The 21241-nt window shown below is 43.0% G+C and overlaps 1 protein-coding gene across 13 annotated transcripts in view; it reads right to left on the bottom strand.

Moving 5' to 3' along the window:
* Positions 1 to 21241, bottom strand: part of NCKAP5 (NCK associated protein 5) — a 915906-nt gene that overhangs the window by 475111 nt on the left and 419554 nt on the right. For 10 of the 13 annotated variants that reach the window (XM_084799427.1, XM_084799426.1, XM_084799429.1 and 7 more), the window contains one exon: positions 3503 to 3636. In XM_084799427.1, coding sequence (XP_084655553.1) covers positions 3503 to 3636 — 134 coding nt within the window. Of the gene's footprint in view, positions 1 to 3502; positions 3637 to 17420; positions 17796 to 21241 lie in introns of those variants that run through there. The other 3 variants (XM_084799424.1, XM_084799423.1, XM_084799420.1) reach the window with 3 other exon arrangements.

Genomic DNA, 21241 nt, shown 5'->3' with positions numbered 1-21241 from the left:
GATTTAAAAAGAACAATTGTTTCCTAAGGAACCAAGTCATGTATGGCTTAGTTTGATATCAGTACTCTGTGGAGTTGCTGCTTTCTTCATAATTTGATTCCTCAAGGGAAAAAAAAATAAAGCTCCTTATTGAAAGGTAATACGTCCACCCACTGGAGAAAATGGCCTTGCACGTACTCCTCCATGTTAGTCTAGTGAGGCACAAAGACTTGACTAATTTGAGGTGGGATGATGAGGCTGGGCCTTAGCCCATCGGCATCTGTACCCTCGAGGAGAAGCACTGCCCTAAGCTCTGTCTACACTACTAAGCTTGGCTAACTACATAAGCACACATTGGACAAAAAGCTAAAAGAATGGAGAGGGTGAGCACAATTATGGGATTTTACAGCATTAACCTCTCATAAAATATGTTTCAGCCATGTACCTCACCAGGCAACAGCTTAAACACCACCACTTCTGGAAAATATCCTACAGTGCATAATGACGCACACAAGAGGCATCCCTGTAACAATAGCATCTGCCTCTAAAAACCCGGCTTCTGAAGGGCTCCCTTTACCAATGAAAAGGCTCAATTTGAAAATGCCCCATCTTCATTTCCCTACTGTGCACTTTATTAAGTAATAGTCTTGGCGTGAGCATGTCTGTTACGACTTCTACCTTCTTTAGGAATCTGGCGTGTGGTTTCTATGAGGGAGCCTGCTTCTCCTCCATTAACCTTCTTGTAAATCAGCCTTCCACTGTAAGTCATAGAAACCTCTGAGTAGGTACCACATGAACTTGACTTAAAAACAACATCTTCTCATAAAAAAAAAAAATTATGCCCCCAGTTATTAACACAAATAAAGAGACCTGTCAACCCAGGGTGAGAAAATTTAACATTGTAGATGTACAAGTTTTAAATCCGAGGGCTGGGTTTAAGAGCAAGGAGTGCTCCCATCAAGGACCTGAAGTGAATTCCCAGGATCTGCCCCAAGGGCCTCACGACAGTCTCTAACTCCAGTCCTAGGGGACCGAACGCCCTCTTCTGGCCTCCCCAAGCATTGCACTCATGTGCACATATCCACACAGACAAATAATTAAAATAAATGTCTTTTTAAGTTTTAAAGTCCAGCATAATAGTTTGTATTACCATGAGAATCATTATACGACCATTCCACTGCCAAATACGCCCGTAGGGATAATTCCTCAATACTGAGGACTGTACAAAGACTCAAACAGAGCTGTATAAGGAACCACTACCAGCAATAGCTCCAAAACTGAAGTTTGACGTGTGAAAGGCCATCAAAAATAGTTCAGTGATCCCAAGTTATCATGTAATTATCTGTTAGATATGCCCGCTCCATGGCTTATCTCTATTAGTTCTCTGACTGTAATTGCAGTTGACCTCCTTGAGGCCGTGTAAGCTCTACATAGGAAATCTGATTACAGTGGCAAATATCCTTACAAAAGCACTATGGGAAACCAACTGCTATTTATTGTACATATAATTATCTTTTCTTTCAACCCAGGATAGAGCTTGGGCTATTTAGTAACCCAAATCTATGTGGGATTGTCATTTGATTTACAACTGATGACCTAGCATCACCTAGCATCATATGAAAATAATTTACTGTGTCTTATGTGGCCCATCATGGAAATCAATAGCTTGAATATAGAGACATCTCAATTAGATGGCGCAAAGAGTGAGCCCTGCCTCCTTCCTTCCTGTATCATTAAAATGGTAAGTACTCTACGGCGGTGCTTCAAGTTGGATTGGAGAGCCGCTGTTATTACTGGCTGCTATACATAAAGTGACAGTTCACGCAAAGGAGGGGAAAATTGGGGGTAAGGGGGTGTAAGTTATGGCATAAGAGGGGTGGGCCACGGAAATGTTAAAGCTTTTATTGGCGCTCTTCTACAGCACCTGGGTAATTTCATGAGTCTGACAGATTATTCAATTACAATAATGAATACAGATGAGTCATTCGTTTTCCTACCATGTTCTTTAAGGCCCCCAAAGCAAGGACATGGGCAGCTACTGCATGTACTAGCCACAGTGAGGGGACGGAGCTCAAGGCTGAGGTCTCTCTCTGCAATACACACAAAAGCAGCTTAGGGAAAGACTGGGGAGATGGCTCAGTGGGTACAGCGAGCACTGTGAAAGTCTGAGAACCTGAGGTCAAAATCCCCATGGTCCACATAAAGGCAGACAATGAAGCCCATGTGTCTCCATTCCTAGCTCTCCTATGGGGAAATGGGAGGCATAGACAAGGGAAATCCAGAAAGCCTGCTGACCAGTTAGCCTGGTGTACATAGGAGGGGAAAAGCAACAAGAGACACTGGCTCAGACGTGGTGGGAAGCAATGACCAATACAAAAATGTGTCCTCTGAGTGCATGTGTGGTGAGGCATCACCACCACCACAGAAGGAGGGAGAGAGGGAGGGAGGGAGAGAAGAAGAAAAGAAGGGAGGGAGGGAGGGAGGGAGGGAGGGAGGGAGACAGAGGCAAAGAGACAGAAACAGAGACAGTGAGGCAGAGACAAGAGACAGAAAGACTCAATTATTGATATAAAGAGCTTCATAATGGAAACAGGTCCCCAAGTGGTGCTCACGAACATTAACACTTTAAGACAACTTCTCAAGCGTGACACAGCCTAGCACAAAAATGGGGAGTAAAAGAGTTTCCCTGTTTCGTTAAGGAAAGTGAATTGTCTCGAGAGAACTGAATCTGGACTCAGGACTTTAGTGCACACACTTGTGTTTTCTCCTTTAGGACTGACCAGGTTCTTGCATAGTAAGCTGAGCCATTGCCCGGCCCTTCTACTGACTGACTAGAATTCCAAAATTGGGACTGTGCTGAAATGCAGTCAAAAAGGGGCTACTTTCATCCAAACTATCCTTTCAAATTATAATCATGTCTTTTAAATTCTTTAATTTTTAATCATGTAGACATATGGACGTGTGTGCGTGTGGGTACATGCATGTGAGTAGAGGTGCCCACGGAGGCCAAAAGAGGGCATTGGATTCCCTCAAGCTAGAGTTACAGATAGTTGTGAGGTATTGGCTGCGTGTGCTAGAAACTACACTCAGGTCCTCTGTAAGAGCAGATGATATTTTAATACTTACCCAAGTAATCTCATCATTCTAAAATAAATAAGCCCACTATTATTTATTTTTGACTATTCAGAAAAAAAGTAAGAATTTACCAAATAATTAGATTCACATGATTAAACAGTACTGGGATGACCATCAAAATTCTTATCCTAGCTGGCATATACCCACAGAATACACAGCGAACCCACTGAACAACACTTTGGGAAGCCACCAGAGAAGAAAATACAAGCAGTTCTAACCTCAATAGCCAGGTCAAAATAAGTTGCAGGGGGAGTGATCAAGCTGTAAAGGGAATGGTTTGACCAAAAGAGAAGGTCAGTCATTGGAGCTCCCTCTGAAGGCAACTGACACTTGACTGGTCCAGAGGGGGACAGTCCTCAGGACCAGGGTGCCCATGGCAGAACAGTACCTGGAAAACCGCTGCTGCAGGCCCCGCATCTGGATCCTGGTACGCTCTGACTCCAGGGTCACCTCCCGCAACCGCTCCTCACTCTGTAGCCGTAAGTGTCGCTCCTCTTCCAAGTCATGTATCAGCTTCTCGTGCTAGGAGACACAGAACGTCATGGATGTCAGAAGGTGTCTGTGCCAACATAGCATGCAGGGCAAGCGGCTGGTTCCTAAGAGCTAACCTGAGCTTCATATTCATAGCTACTTAGCTACATAAGACAGACAGACAGACAGACAGACAGACAGACAGACAGACACACACACACACACACACACACACACACACGCATGCACACGCATACGCACACACATGAGATGGTAACATCTTTGTGCAGTAGATTTGGTTACTAATTTTGTTTGGTAGACCAGGAAACCAAGGATGAAAGATCTACACATGTATTCAAGCTCATAGGAACGCTGGCCTGGGGAAAGGGCTTGGGAGGTTAAATGTTAGCCTTGCAAGAATGCAGAGGACCTGAGTTCAGATCCTCATCACCAACATGGAAGCTGTCATGGGAGCGAGCACTGATAATCTCATTGCTGGGGAGCAGAGGTAGGGGGACCCCAGGAGCTTGATGGCCAGGCATTCTAGCCGTAAAGGCAAAACCTGTATTCAGTGAGAGACCCTGGAGCTAAAAACAAAGCGGATAAGTGATGGGAACACGTCCCAGTGCCACCCGCTCTCATCACATGGGACCCCCGTGAGCAAGTATAAACATACACACACACACACATACAGAGAGAGAGAGAGAGAGAGAGAGAGAGAGAGAGAGAGAGAGAGAGAGAGAGTGTGTGTGTCACATGATCACAGCAGCCAGAAGGTGAAAGAGTTTGAGTCCTGGATGACTTGACTCCGTTACTGAAATAATTTCCATGAAGCCAAGTTGTCTTTGTATGAAAGTACATCCCCCAAACTCTATCAAAGTCACAGTGCTCAGATATTAAAGCATCGCTGCTGTTTGAAATGACTTCATCTCTTCAATCTCTGGGACATCATTTAAAGGAAGTGTCACCGTTTGCATAGAAGGGCCACGAATCTCAAGTTAATTAGACTACAGCTTCGGAAATTGTGGGTCAGAACCCCACACCCAGTCACAGACCCAGTGCAGGGGTTATGGAAGTTTTAGAAATGGTAAAGGTTTATGAGTGCTCAACAACAACAAGAAAATCAAATGAAAATCAAACTAGTAAAGAATCCGAAGTGCCTGTGTCTGTCCATGCTGCATTGTGCAGCATCCCTGCAGGCTGGCTGCTGAAGCCACAGCATGCGCCCCTTGGCCTGCACGCGCTGTCCTGACATGAGACATCACGTGACTCTGCCTGGACCAGTTCTAAGGCTCCCTTATCTGTAAGCTGCAGTGTCTCACTGTACACAGGGTTGCTTTAGTTACAGAGGGCAGGGTGGGGGTGGGGCGGCAGTTCAGTCAGTACCTCTCCGTACTGGACTGTGTCTGGGTACTTGTTTAGCTCTTGCTGTGGAGTCAAGGACCTGAGTTCAATAATTCTGGCTTTGGATTCTGACAGAATTTCTCACAATTTCTGAAAAGAGTACAGACGTACTTTTGCCATCTTATGCTGTGTATTAAAGGGAAACAGTGCACTCAGTGTGGATGGTGACAAAATCAGAAGAGTCATCAACTGAAAACATTTTGTGTACTATGGTATTGAATATAGAGCCAAGAGTTTTAATTCTTCAAAATAAGTGAGGAGGTCTGGGGGTTTAGTGGCCACCATTATAGCTCTAGGTCTAGTGAGGGAACCTGTCTCAAGGGCATAAGACAGAGGGTGATAGAGCAGGGCATCAGACATCCCCCACTGCCCTCTGCACACATATGTCTGCACACATGGGCAGACATAATACTTACACAGATGCACACTCAAACACTTACATAATGATTCCTGAGACACCCCCAAGGGCTCAGCCTTCAGACATGCCCTTGCACAACCTCTCCAATCCTAACTTCCAACAGAACCCACTATCTCCACTGCATTTGAGACCCTTTTTCTATTTTTTTTTCATGAATCTGCAGCTCCATCAATAGTTCTCTGAGATTAAGATCATCTCTTCTGTGCAAATATACTTTGTATTTTTAGAACATTACTTAATGCGCAGCGGTGTTGGAAATGTTCCCACTTGTTGACTCTCGAGCTGGATCTTTTGCTAAGCCCTATCTTTGTTCCCTTTGAAGTCTACCAGTCAGTTACTTTTATTGACATCAGGACAAATCTGAATAAAGTCTGTATCCTGTCATCTTGGAATATGACATTCTGGAAGCTTTGGAGATGAAAGGAAAGTGTACTTTGGAAGGAAAATGTAATGGAGCCAATTCTCAGCAGAAATGGTTAAAAATGGTAAATTTTGTGTTGTGTTTTTAACATAACAGAAAAAAACAAACCCCTTTTTCAGCATTTCATACAAAAAAAATTCTTTATGTGCTGAGTCACTACATAGAAGGAATATGCACAGTTGCCCTTTTTATAGAATCTGGCAGAGGTGGGGTTGGGTGCAAGTGCCAAATAGTAAACAGTTCAAAAGCACATGGGACAGGAGGGGACAAGTTCTGAAGATAAAACAGTCACCTTCCTTATTTCAAAAGCAAACAGGAGGTGCTAGGACTGTCGCTCAGTTGGCGAGTGCTTAGTAGCATGCCCAAAGCCTTGGGCCATAACCAGAACAGCATCAACTGGGTGTCATTACTCAAAGCTGCAACCATATGTGAGGTTGAAGAAAGGAAAGCAGAAGTTCAAAGTCATCCTTGATTACTTAGGAAGTTTGAGGCTATCCTGGGCTAGGTGAGACTATACCTAAAGATCAAAAAAAAAAAAAAAAGGCATTATATTACTTTTCACTGTTATATTGAATGGTCCAATATCCAATATGGGACAACTTTCTTTTCTACGTGAATAATCTCCAGGTCAATTTGACGATACTGTTTAAGATACAGAAACATACACATGAGAATTTTCCAGAAAATTAAAATTAGGAAGGCAGAAGTTATTCACTAAAACATAACCCTTATATAGGGACATCAAGGTTTGACAGTAATATGCATCTACTTTCCAAACAGAAATTTTCACTCAAATTAAAACAAAGTAAGAGAAAGATGTCTGAAAGTAGCAAAGGACTTTATCAATGAGTTGGCTGGATCCTGAGGATGCACTCATTTGTCCCCCAGATTAACTGATTTTTGGCCACAGGTTTGCCCCAGAGCTTTTAGAGCAGAGAGCTACAATATAGTATTTTTAGAGGGCAGCCTGACAACAACATGGGAACTCAGAGCTGCCACATAGGCATAGACCTGCTCACTGGTGTCCAAAATGCCAACATCCAACGCACCCCAAAGCATCCTACCAATGACAGGCCCAGGATAACCCTTTCACTCTCTCACTGCCTGAAATGTAAAACCAAGTTTATTTTATTTCTTAGAAGCCCAGAAGACAGGCTGGGGAGATGGCTCAGTCAGGAAAGGGCTGCATTGCAAACACAAGCAGCTGAGTGTGATCACCCAGGGACCATAATTAAAAAAAAAAAGTTGGACATGTTGGGGAGACAGAGACAGGTAGATCCCTGAGGGCCACTGATCAACCAGCCAAGCCAAATCCCAGTATCCCAGGCCAGGGGCAGTGAGAGACTCTGTCTCAAAAATCAAGGCAGAGAGACCCTAAGGAGCTGCAGCTGAGATTGCAGTCCTGCCTCCACATGTGTGTGTGCATGTATGCATGTGTGTATGAGTGTGCACACACGTATGCACGCACACACACACACACACACACACACACACACACACACACGGGGGGGGGGGGGAGAGGAAAGAGAGAGAGAATTCTATAAGCCAAACACATCAGTGTAAAAATTAAAGTGATGTTTGCACAAAAGAAGGCTAGTTTTAATTTTAAACCTCTCTACCAATTTCTATCAAACCAATGTCAAATGGATCTAAATTAATCTATAGTCATGGCATCTAATTGCAGCGCCGTTTTTGCTTTTCACACAAATTGCGATGTATTTTTCCCCATAAAGCCCTCTGAATTCAATATCTCCATTAGTTATGAAGGATTCGGTCACTCTAGACGCTGAGATGCAGATAAAGAACTTCAGCATTGATTTTTTTTTTTAAGCACGCACTGTTGCCTGTAACAGAAGAATCAGAATCAGATTTTGTGATGCTCAGATAAAAACAGTACAGGATATATCCACAGCGCTGATAACATCACCCGAGAGAGACAAAGCTTTCATTCTAACTAAAAAAAGACAGAGAACATGAGTTGTTTTTTTCTTTTTTTTTTCTTTTTTTTAGTTAGAGGAGGGACAAAAGGGTGACCTAGATAATAGAGTTGAGGATGGAAAGCAGAGCTGGGGCGGGCAGAAGAAAAGAGGACAGATGGGCAACCGGACACATCTCAAAATGTCCGCTATGCTAAGGTGCAGTCCTGTAGGAGAAACCACAGGCAAGTCACATAATATGACTAACTTGCCTTAAGCAAATGAAATCTCTGAGTTAGGAGATGATGCAGTGCATAAGGGACTTGTCTCCCAAGTGTGAAGGTCAGAGCAAGATGGCTAGTTATAGCAGCCTGACACACAAGCTCTGGGGTCAGGGAGAGCCTCTTTCTCTGTGAATAGAGTGGACCGTGATGGAGGAAGACACCCAGCATCAAGCTCTGGTCTCCACACGTAAGCACACGTTTGTGCATACACCAAGAAACGACAACAGATGACTGCAGCACACCAGGGGAAAAATTAAGCATTTTTACTGCACACAGTCAATCATTCTTTTTACAAATCCTTAGGATTCGGGGTGAAGAACAAAATGGTAATATTTTGCCTTGATACCATCATACAACTGGAAATTGGGGAGTAAAAATATATGTGGAAATGTATGCATACATTTGAACCCGTCAGTATCTTAAATCATGCACTGGGGAAGACACGAGGATAATTATCGATGCTGTCACTTCGGTTCTCCCATGGGCATCTTGTTCAGCCTCAGTGGATGATGTCATACTGCTCATGAACTTGAGAGGACCTAGCATCTCCTAGGGGACAAACTGGACATGTCTACAAGGAATGTCTAGATTGGTGAATACAGGTGGGAAAATCCATCCTGAATGTGAATGACTCCATGCCATGGGCTCATGTCCGGGGCAGAATACAGAGGAGAAAGTGATCCCCGATAGGAACTTCCAGCTCTTTACTTCCTGACTGTACTGACCTAACTCTAAATGGCTAAACTTCCGTCCCACTCGCACATTCTATGCACCCATACAACCTGCCATAAAGCAGGAAAAACATAATTACTAATGACACCAAGACTATCAAGAGATGACGCACAATGTCGACAAAATGGTGTGTGTGTGTGTGTGTGTGTGTGTGTGTGTGTGTGTGTGTGTGTGTGTGTGTGTGTGTGTTTGTCAAGGACAGTCAGGGCATGGGTTTCCCAAGGTAATGATTGAAGGGGACTGACGTCCTAGTTTCAGATGGTTTGGTGAGTGAGAGATATGCTTGGTCTTAGCCAATGGAGAGCAAGCAAGGCAGTTAAAAGGTAGATGTTTAGCATCGTGTAACTGTGGAGTGACATGACAAAGCAGACTCCAGAAGGATCACAGGTCCCATTTCTACGTAGTTTTTAAAGAGAAAACACAAATCTAACTGATACTTGCACAAGGGAATTCATCCTTGAAAGCAAGAGGAGCTTGTGTCAATGCCATCCATGTCTATGCTGTGGAGATTTCTGCTTCACTGTCCTTCTGATTTCAACAAGCTTCCAGAAAACCATTTCCTCATTAGCAATTTAATATCTGATGGTGGTGGTGGTGGTGGTGGAGCTGACTGAGGCAGTCAATACTTTGGTTGACAAATAAAATGGGTGGTAAACCTGATGTCTACAGCCAGCTACCTAACTCAGACACACTGTTTTCACAGACCAGTTTTTTAATTGAGTTTATTTGGTCCAAAGGCTCACATCTCATCTTAATTGCACAAATGCTTCATTTACTCAGCCAATGGGCTCTTTTGTAAAGTCAGTGATACAGTCTTCTACTTTAGTCACAGATCTTTCTCTGATGTCATGTTAATTGATCACAATTAACAGTAGCTATTAATTATTCTCTCCCCTCGGGAATTCATGAAAATCAATTTTATTAAGTGTCTTCATACTTGACTGAGTTCTTAACTTCCCCTTCCTTTTCTTTAGAGGCTGTATATTCTGTACACAACGGGGTGGTTGTTCAGTCTCTCCGCAACCTGGGCCTATAGAGCTATACTGTGAAACATATTTAGAGTGGGCTTGGATTTACTTTTTGTGTCTTTCATCTCCTCTTCTCTGTTCCTTTCTTGCCTATGCCCACAAGGACCAGTGACGAGTGTACTCTGTAGCTGAGTTAGTTCTGTGTCAAACTTGAAAATCGCCTATTTCTCTTTGTGCCATTTTACACAGGATTTAGAGTTCTTTTCCTCTATCTTACAGTCTTGAACTTCAGGTATATCTCCAATGAAGGGTCACACCTGTCCTGTTCTCTCCATCTTAATGTCTCTCTCACAGGATGTCCATCTAGTGTACAGTGCATCCTACCTGCTGAGACGCTTTTCTTTTCCTTTGCATATTTTAATTATACATAATGGCTTCACCACGAGATTTTTCATACATTCGTTTAGTAATCATATTTGCCTTCTGTCTGTTCTTCCATCCTCATTGATCCTCTTCCTTTTCTCAGCTAGCCACGCCCCCTGTACTCCCTTGTCTTTTCTTACTTCATAACCAGTTGGATTTCACTACAGCTGCCTATGAGAGCATGGGGAAGGGGTTATCTACAAGGCCATGGGAAGCTACCAGAAGCTATACCACGGAAGAAAATGTCTCGCTTTCTCTGATCACCATTCACAGGTCTTCAGGTCTATAGGTCTTCAGTTGGAAGGGTGGAGCTCTGAGAGTCCCTGCTTTCTCCATGACAGAATATTGATGTGCTACATTTGTGTAGGTTTTCTGCAGGTAATCATGGCTGCTATAAGTTAAAGGGTAAGGACCAGAATAATAGCCTTCCTCAGGACTCCATCCCTTCCTCCCACTTCTACATTCTTTCTGCCCACACTGTCTTCAGTGTTTCCTGAACCTTATACCTCTGCCATCCTCTCTTCTACTCTTAATGTTTAGCTCCACTTTTTAAAAACTACATCTCATCCTATCATTTGCTAAGTACTCCATATACAGCTATGTCCCGTCTCTTCCAAAGTGCTGTTTAGCTAAGAAGAAGACTAAATCTTGTTCTTGGTAAGGACCTGCCCATCACGGTAGCACACTGTCGAGTGGTTCAAAACTATGCGGGAAATCCTTGCTAAGTGTGACAGAATCCTCTTGACTTTGAATCTCACCACTTTTCTTTCGGTTGACAGTCAGTAACCACTTTCAGTCTTAATCCCGATGCTAAGGATGATATACGATTTTCTCTATTTTAAAAACCTCATGTAGCTTCCTCTGTTGTTTTTGGTCCCTGCCCATAGGGTTCTCCCTACTGTCTGTAGAATGCAAATGCAACTTGATATTCGTCTCACCTGATCAGTCACTTCCACTCATTAATTATTAAGTCATAAATTTCATTTCTTCTAGGACTCTTCTTTCCAGAGCATTTGCAATTGCACTTATTAAGATTGTACATTTTGTGTTCGTTCTGATCAGCCCCCTTGGTTTTATAGATCAGTGAGAGAGAGGAAAAAACCTATTTAGACTAGGAATCTTTATATTCCTGTCTTTCCTCAGTGAATGGGTGTAATTATGTGTATGGGAAATTAGAGTGTTTGCTATGATAATTATTCACTCTTCTAAAATAAGAGAATAATTATAATGTCAACATCTGACTGTACAAGTTACTGCTGAAGCGTTTAAGTCTGCCACAAAGTGGCTTGCAGGATCCTGGCAATTAATATTAATTTTCCACAAATGCTTTTTATTCATCTGGAGAACATTCCAGATGGCCTTCACACTTCCCATTGCCTTGCGGAGATTTTTCTTTACATGGAGCTGTTTCTTCAAGCAAAGCTTTGAGAACAACTGGCCTGGTATGTACAGGACCAGCTTCTAGTGTTAGAGATCAGACAAATTATAGGAGAAATTTCACAATTTTTAAAACATGATTTCCAGCAGTTGGCCTCACGCTTGTTAGGAAATGCAAACGTTCACATTTCATCATGAAAAGGTCAGCTAGATCAGGTAAAAGATCGTCATGGAAGCGTGCGCAGGCTATGGTTCAATGCTGCAGGGTTCTGTTTCACAGAATCATCAGCCTTAGGAGAGGGTAAAGATCATACATACTGAAAGCTTACTCGTGCTAATCAGGGAGGTAACTTTATAGGAATATCATTTTTATTTAAAAAAAATCATTAAAAACTAATATATGAGCTGAGTAAACATAGCTCATCAATCAAAAAGAGAAATGTGTTCTTTTACAAGAACACCGAAGTAACCGTTATATACATGTATAGACATATGCCTGCAGAAGTCAAAAGTCAGATTTGGATGTCTTCCATGATCTTGCTCTCCTTTGTCTTCTGAAACTAGGTTACCCTAGTTTTCACTCATTAGGCAAGGTGAGGTGGCCACCAAGCCCTTGGAATCATTCTGCCTCTGCCTCTGCCTCTGCCTCTGCCTCTTTGGTGCTTAAATTTGGGGCCATTTTTGTTTTGTTTTTAATATGTGTTCTGGGATTTAACCAAGGTCTTATGCTTGTGGAATAACCTCTTTACATCCTGAACTATCTCCCCAGTTCCCTGAACGGCTCTTTTCCAAGTACGTTTGACCCTTGATCAATCATATAAACGAAGGATAATGTCATGTCATAGGACCGATCCCCAGTGACAGCAGTTGTAAGCAAATAAAGACATGACAAACACTAATCATAAAATATATGCCATCAGGGGCCAGAGTCAACATTCACAGAACATCTGCCTGGTGTGTGGCTGGATACAGATGCTCACTGAGGAATTACACAAGACGTCTAAAGGTCTACTGTGAACATGTTAAGCAAGGGTTAGGAAACATGCTGAGAGGGGCCTGCTTTGATAATTCCTAGCTTTTCCCTAGTTCCCATTCCTGGCTGAATGCTTAGCCCTCTCTCTCATTCACAAGTGGTTTCTTCTGGAACATTCTGTCACACCTGATTGAACCCAGCAGGACTTTTCTTGCCACAAGGAAACATTAGCTCCTTTCCCTTGCTATCGCACTTACAATCAAAGGGAGACAGAAATGTTGGGGAAATGCTTTAGGTTGTTAAGAACAGAGGTTGTAAATGATGTTTATTCTTGTAGGGTGGCCAGGCACATCCCACCTCTCTCCAGCTAAGCACAAAGGTCGATCCACTCCAAAAGTGACTCTCTGCAGAAGAGGGGTTGCCATGGACTATGGGACTCTTACATCACATCTAGACTAGAGATATTTATATGTTTTGCCTTGTGCTTCCACTTATAAATTACTATATGTATACAAATATGAGCTCAAAACTAAATCTGTGCCTGAATATGGCACAGTAAAGATGAATGCCAAACATTTTCACTATTACTATATTAAGATCCTGAAAAATAGCTCTAGGAAATTTTACCTTTTTCAGAAAATCATAAGGCAAAAATCTAAGTTTCTTTTTTTTTCTGGGCTTTGTGTGTTATACAATAGGATTCCTTCCCTTTCGCAGTTGGAGAAAATTCATACATTGTTCAACAAATATGTCCTATAGAGCTTAGGATTCCCAGGAATTAACTCAAAGGACCAGGTTGAACATGCTTGATGCTGGAGGTCCCAATTTGTGCTTGTTAACTGTCGGTAAGGAACAGGGGCACCCTTTATACCACAGAGGCCTTATCTCTGAGGTTGGGGAGGGTTACAAAGGACCCATTAATGACAAAGAGCTCAGGGCACTGAACATCACTTACACGTAGTTGATAACAAGTAAACAACTGCTATAGATAGCACAGAGATCCTGTCTTTACTTTTATTTTTAATATAGAGGAATCCATACATTAAGACTGTGGTTAAAAGCACTGAATCCACACTATAGTTACTACCAACAACTGTGTATAAGACAAGGAAGCATATAGACACTTAAAGTGCTGGGGACATAGCTTAGTAGGTAGATTGCTGGCCTAGTTACCAGAAGCTCTAGGTTTGAGCCCCAGAACCATCTAGAACTGGCTTGCAGAGGCACACATGCCTGAAATCCCAGACACTCCAGAGGTAAAAGCTGGAGGTATTAGGGCTTCAAGTTAATGACTGGCCTAAAGCAGCTGGAAGTCCATTTAGACTACAGGAGCTCCTATCTCTAAACAATAAAAGTTACATTTAAATACACTCGTGGGAAGAAGCTGATACACAGAGACTCATATCTAGTCCACGTACTAAGGATATGTTTTTATCATCAAGAACATTACAGTGTGGCCTTGCCAGATGACTGAGTGGCTGATGATGCTTGCCTATAGGCCTGAGTTCAATCCCTGGAACCCACAGGGTGGAAGTGAAACCAGCTCCTTCACGTTGTTATTCTCTGACTTCCACATGTGTATGGTGGTACATGCACACACACACACACACACACACACACACACACACACACACACGGTAAATAAACACAGTAATTTCCAAAAGGACTATAACAATGGGATTAAAGTGTAAGCTCCTTCCCAGGGCAGGAGTTGGCACATATTTTCAATAGGGTACTAGATGCTGAACCCTTGAGGCTTTATAGATTATTGCCTCTGTTTCAACTGCTCAGATATACCCTTGACCACACATTGGACACAGATGAATGAATGAATGAATGAATGACTGTGTATGTATAGATCACAATCAAATTACAGCAGCGTGTGCACTTGAGAAGCTGAGACAGGGAGACAGGCGTGAACAGAGAAGCCAAGTCTGAACTGTAGCAGGAGACACCATCTCAGTTGTTTTCTTTTTCCTCAGAAAGAAACATACATGGGTGGGGAAGGGGACAACGTGGTGATAGTTTATGGAGCCCTAGTCAAGATTTACTGTTGGTGAGGAGTCAACGCAATGTGTTCTATTTCTAGGAAGTAATCCACTGTTTTGTTATTGTTATATTCAGATCTTACACATTCCCCAGAAACGTTGGTGTGAGGTAACTACCTTCTGGTTACTGGGAAACAAAAACAGCTTGCCCCCTCCCCCGTCTGGAGTGAAAAATTTGATAGCAACCATCAAAGATGAAATTTTCTTCCCTTTGTACATTGGTGGAGGGATAAAGCATCTAATATCTGTGCTTGTCAGTGTGCTGGGAACAAATCTGTTATCTATCCCCGTGATTACATCGCTGCACAGAGGCACCAGGTTCATGTAACACACAGAATCACATCTTAGCAAGGAAACTTTCCCTCACTTGGAGGCACAACAGATTCCACTAGCAAGCCCGGTTTGCCAGTACTTGAACTCAACAACAATTTACAAAGAGCCTGCTTCATGTCTAGCTACTTTGACCATTAGTTAGTTTTGAATATTGGCCACGGCATATAGACAAATGACTGCTTAATCACTGTGATAGATTGATTATCAGTTTTATTTTTTTAAATAGTTTATCCAGACTACATCTCAATTGTTATCCCCTCACTTGTATCTTCCCGTTACCCCTCCCTCCCTCTTTCAACCTATCCCCCTCCCTTAGGTCTGTGACAGAAGGGGACGTCGTCCCCCACTATAAGATCACAGCCTATCAGGTCTCCTCCTGGTAGCCTGCTTATTCTTCCTCTGAGTGTCACCATTGATTCGGATATTGACCACTCCCCTGTAATAGATGTAGTCCACAGGTCGCGCTCTACAAGATACTGTGGACCTTTGAGAGGTGGGATCTAGTAAAATATATTTAGAGATCCTTGACAGCTTCTCTCATATGAACTGTGGGACCTCCACCATCTCTGTCTCTCTGCTTCCCGGGTCCAGATGTGTGTTGCTCTCTTCTACACCGAGCTCCAGCCACAATGTCCCACCCTCGCCAGAAGCCAAAATATACGAGGGCCACACGATCGTAGATTTGAACTTGAAGACTTAAGTATCTCTTTTACTTTCTAAATGTCCCATATAGAGTATATCACTATACTTGTGAAAAGGTAATGAATGTAGTCAGACAAATGCATATTTTCTTTATCTCAAAGTCTCTAATAATAGTCTGCAAGATTTCATGCTGACAGATGTCAGCTCTTGCAATGCTTTTCCATATCAATTTTTTCCCAAAGCTGACACAAAAATTTAAGTTTAGACACTCATTAAAAGCAAACAGGGCTGGGAAACTGGCTCACTGAGAAACGTGACTACTTGCAAATGTATGGACCTGAATTCAGATCCGCAGAGGCCACATTAAACATGTCAGGCAAGGAGCTGGTAAAACTGCCCCCCGGATGAGAGCACTTGCTGTCCAAGACTGGCAACCTGAGTAAAAGGCTAGATGCAGTGACATGTCTCCATCCTAGTGCTCCTACGGTGTGATAGGACAGGGACACAAGGCAATCAGCCAGAAGCATATGAGCCCAGAGTGCACTGAACCGGGGCAGAAGCAACAGGGGAAAACTTGCCTCACTAAGGTGAAAGCAAAAACAGACTCCCAGAAGTTGCACTCTGACCTACAAACCTGCACATGGCACATTTGCGCCCATATTCACATAGCTATGTGTCTTTGCACACACATGTATACGCACACATACACAAGTAAATTAGATATAGATATAGTGGAAATAGAGACAGAGACAGAGACAGAGACGGAGACGGAGACGGAGACGGAGACGGAAACGGAGATGGAGACGGAGACAGAGACGGAGACAGAGGTAGAGAGTAAATGCCAGAAGAGCTGGTAGGTGTTTGTAATTCCAGCAGTGGTGAGATGGGTACAGAGACAAGTAGCCTTCTGGAAACTCACAGGTCCCTGGCCTGGCTTATATGGTAAAGTTTCAGACTAATGAGAGCCCCTATCTTAAAAAAAAAATGGTGGAAGACACCTGAGGAGTGACATCATACTGGCACTTTCCACCACACAAAGATGCAAGCACACACACATGTGCACATGCACACACACACACACACACAGAGGCATGGACAGCTAGCTTGTGCACATGTGTACATACACCTACACAAACCTGCATACAAGTAATTAAAAATTAAATAAAACTTATAAGAAGAGGAGCCTATCTAAGGATGTATACCCTTTAGTTGAGCAGATTATATTTTTATTTACTGTGTGCTAAGTTAGGCCAATCCCTGTGCCTAGTCAGTCATCCAGTCTTCTCTGTCATGTCTCGAGAAAGGAGTGAGTGAACAGTCTGGAATGTGTATACCTCCTGGGTTCTGCCATTTACCAGTAAATCCCCAGATCTTGTGTTTGGCTCATATTTCTAAAGACTTCAAAACTTCAGATGTCCTTTTGTCTGCTATTCATTGATTGCTGTTAAAACTAAATGTTTTTCGCCCAGTAATCAATACTTGCTTACAAAAATACACCAAGGCATTGACAAACAACTCCATGGCTGATTGCAGCTTTCCTGAGAGTGGACTGCATGAAAAACTACTCTCTGTGAGTATTAGAAAAGATCATGCCGGCGCCGCTGCTCATTATAATATTTACATGGTCCTTACAGCTGGATCACTCCACTGTAGCAAGACTTTATTAAACCTGACAGCTAGTAAGTCACAAGCTCCTGAGGACGAACAATTAACACGCCTGGGTCCTTCATTATGTCTCAAAGCATGGGAGCCACATGGCTCACGCTCGCGCTCTCAATTGTACACATTCTCCTGTGATAAAGTCATTAAAAGCAACAGCCACACAGAATGAAGGAGAGGAGCCGGTACAAAATAGAAACAATAATGACTTTGTTTCATAAAATCACTGTTCCATACCTGCTTCTCAAATGGCAAGCGCCCGCTTTCAGAATTAACCTGCCGGACTTTGAGGTCGCCCCAGATGAGCGTGCTATGACCCGGGAATCTCATACACTCTGAGAGGTAAGTTCTCTGGCCCTTCAAAACACTTGTTGTGGGCCAGCAAGATGGCTCTGTAGGTACATACATAAATACACAAATACGTAAATAAAGCATTTGCCTTCCCATTTGTTCAAACACAATTCAGCCTCTTAATGCAACTGGAAAGAGGGCTCCATGCAGGTGTGCAATACTCACACACCCTGTAACTTTCTCTCCTTCCAAGGCCACTTTATTCAAACACCAAGCTCCTAAAGTGCACAGTCCTGCCCTCCATTGGCAGGTGTTCAGTGGTTACAGCTAAATTAAATTCAGGAATGACATCAAACTCATCCAAACACAACAAACAAACAAAAACAAGATGTATCACCACGCATAGATCTTAAGTAAGTTATAGGATGCCCTCAGCTTCATGTGTACTGGCAAGAAAGGACTCTGGGAATGACAAATTTGAACTGTTTGAACCTTTATGGTTTACCCACGAGGAACAGCAAGAAAGGCATGTGCAGTTTTTATTAGGAGCAGCTGAGCTCCCCTCAGAGAAGATGGATTTGCATTACAGTGAGGTAACTCAGTGCTCCAGCCCAAAAATTTCTGAAAGGATGTTTTCTTGTTCCAAGATAGCTTTTATGACCCAGCTCAAACCTGCCACCAAGTAGACAACCAAGCACCGGTCAAACATCACTCACTAAGTGTTTATGCTCACAACATTCTAAGAGCTGCAGGCAAAAGCATTCAGACCGTGAACAAGAAGGCTGAGAGCCTGTGGTGGGCATCTAGATGCAGACTCCTAAACCTCCATCTGCAAGTCTGTTTATCTCTTATAATGTATAAAAGAAAGAACATCTCACTGATCGTGACCTTTCAGGATGGGTGCCACGGTGTGTATAATTATGTGAGAAAGCTATTCTAGAATATATAAAAGTAGAATCACTTGTGAATCTACTGATAGAGTTTAAAAGATCAATAAATCACAGGGCACTGGGACGCTCTTCATAATCTCTTCTAGGCCTTAGGTATAACAGTGGCCATACAGAAGTCCAGTGATTACATATCCCAAGGCTTTGCCCACATAGGAATGGGCAATACCCTCATTCTGGGCAGGGACTGCCTTCCCTTTCACAGTGTGTGTGTATGTGGGAAACCCCAAAGAAAGAAAATCCACAATCATGTCTATTGATCCAATTTTATTTAATGGAATATCTGACTTATTCAAATGAGCGCTCCTAAGCCCCACTTAGGCTAATCTTCCCTAACTGGCATTATTTGCTTTGCACTGGGGTGCTGATCTTCCCTCACAGACGCATAGGCACCAGAGGGAGGGACAGTAAGTTTTAATGGGTGCAGTTAGATCTTGAAATTTTTTATCTGAAAACCATAAAGCTTTTAAAAATGAATTTGCTGGTGTAATTGAGCCTCTAATAGCTGCTACTGATAGTAATTAAGGAAATCTCATTTCCCTAAATTAAACATAATGAAATGTTTTTCAAGATCAAATAAAACCAGAAAATGCTATCAGGGTGATAGGATTTGCTTCTGAAAGTGGTGTTCTGGAGTCTGCAGAAAAGCCTCAGTTACTAGCAAAACCCATGATGGAGAGGGTTATGGGCAGCGTGGAGACCAGTTCGGCAGCATCATATCTGCTTTTATTGGTGGATAAAGCATCCAAAAGCCAATATAGTGCCAGCTTCACACTGGGTGCTTATGAAATTGTAGCAGGCACCCTGTAAAAACTCTTCCATTAGTGCCTTCAAAGAGTTTGTTGTTTAATTAAATGTTGTCAGCGTCACCTCAGTTCAGCCTATGCATCCACCAGGCTTAATGCCTAATCTTTACATTTGTTTCGCTTTTCTTCAAGTGAAAACAGCATTTGAGAGCCACAGTGAGTGCATTAACCTGGCCAGCTTTAACTCAAAAGGGGGCTTCACAGCTGGACTGTGAGATCAGAGACAGCTGAAACAAAAATGCCAGAGATTGGATGACATTATCTAATAGGAATTTATTTTCACCAGATAGGAGTCAGGGAAGTTCAGTTGGGGGGTGGGGAAGGAAGGGAGGAGACACTGATGATTGCAGATTTAATGTCCTGGAAGGAATACCCCTCTTTGTATAGAGAGTCTCTCTGTGTTACCCACATCTGGTAGAGCAAGAAGTAAACCCCCTTGATAAAGACAAAATGGCAGAGGGCTGGCTAGATGGCTCAGCAGGCAAAGGCATCAGCCACTAAGCCTCAGGACCAAAACTCCCTAGTACAGAGGGAGAGCAACTTCCTACCGGCTGCCCTGTGGCCTCCCCATGCTAGAAAGCCACATGGGCACACATGAAACGAAATAAAATGTAAGGGTTTTTCCCCCCATTATTATCTATTAAGACATTGTGGAAGTTAATCTTGACTGCCAATGTTATAGCGTCTAAAATTAACTACTGAACATTCTTCAGTGTGGGTCTGTGAAGACATTTCCGGGAAGGACTGCCTGAGGTAGGAGGAAGCCCCTCCTCCAAAATGGGCGGGGCCTGCTGGTTACAAGTGAGGTGTATGGAGATCTGAGGAGAAGGAGGTGGGGCTTGCCTGCCTTCACCTCCTCCTGGTGCTTGCTCCCTGGGCACTGTTGCTGCTGAGCCACCACCCTAGGCTGACCTCAGTCTCCAGAGAGGGATGAAGGCCAGGACAGAAGGCCATCGGGCTGTGACTGCCCAGAAGGGACCTCTGTGAGGTGCGCGGGCCTTGCGTTCTTGGCCTCTCCTTACTTCATGTTTTCAAATCCCAGCCCTTACACGGGAAACCTGCTTGGTTCGCCCCGCATCCAAAGGCCCTTCTGTGTCCTGCTAGAATCGCATCTGCTACAGTCTCCTTCAATTCCAAAAGACGTAGTCCAGGGCATTTCTGGAGCCTGCCGTTTTCTGCAGTGATGTGTGTTTTGTGATTTTCAACACCTGCTTGACTTTTTTAAACCCAAGGGTTGGAATTTTTGTCTTCTGTGTGCTTCTGGGAGGCCCTTGGCTAAAAACTTGTCTTTAAATAGGTTATTTTGGTATTTTTGGTAACTCATACATGTTTACACCACAATTAAGCCATATATGCCCTCTCTTCTCCATTTCTAACTCCTCTAGATCCCCCACATCCCTCTCCCAAAACTGTCTCCACCATCCTCCTCTCCTCCTGCTCTCCCTCCTCCTCCCATCAAACCACTGAGTCCAGGCAATGCTACCAATATATGCATGGGTGTGGGGCAAGCCCTAAAGAAAGTGACTCTCCTAAAAGGCTAGCAATAGTTTCTAGTTGTACAGCTAAGGACAGGGTAGTGTGAGCTCCTCCCCAACCATGCTGGAAATTGACTGGTCTGATATTTACAGGGGGGAGGGGGGACCGTGTATCAGTGATCATGACTAATATGAGTTTGTGTGGTAGATGTAAAGAGTGAACACCCAAGGAGGGTTGTCATCTGATCTCTACATGTGCACTGTGCTATGTGTACATATACTATAAATATAGATAATATAGATGTAATTTTTAATTATATTATTTATATGTAATAAATTATATATATAAGTTAAATATATATAAATTTTAAAACTCTCAAGAAAAGGTCTGCTGTTAAGACAGAGAACTTACTGTGCTCCCCACCACGCATAAGAAAGAACTCTCATCTGAATGAGGGTAAGAGAATTTTGAAGGAGTGAGAGGCTGTTTATTTTAGTGTGTTGTTATAGAAATCTTAGATCTTTTGCTTTCATGGTTA

This window comes from Acomys minous, assembly GCF_964271855.1.
Source record: "Acomys minous genome assembly, chromosome: 1".
NCBI lineage: Eukaryota > Metazoa > Chordata > Mammalia > Rodentia > Muridae > Acomys > Acomys minous.
This window is presented reverse-complemented; position numbering and strand designations above follow the sequence as displayed.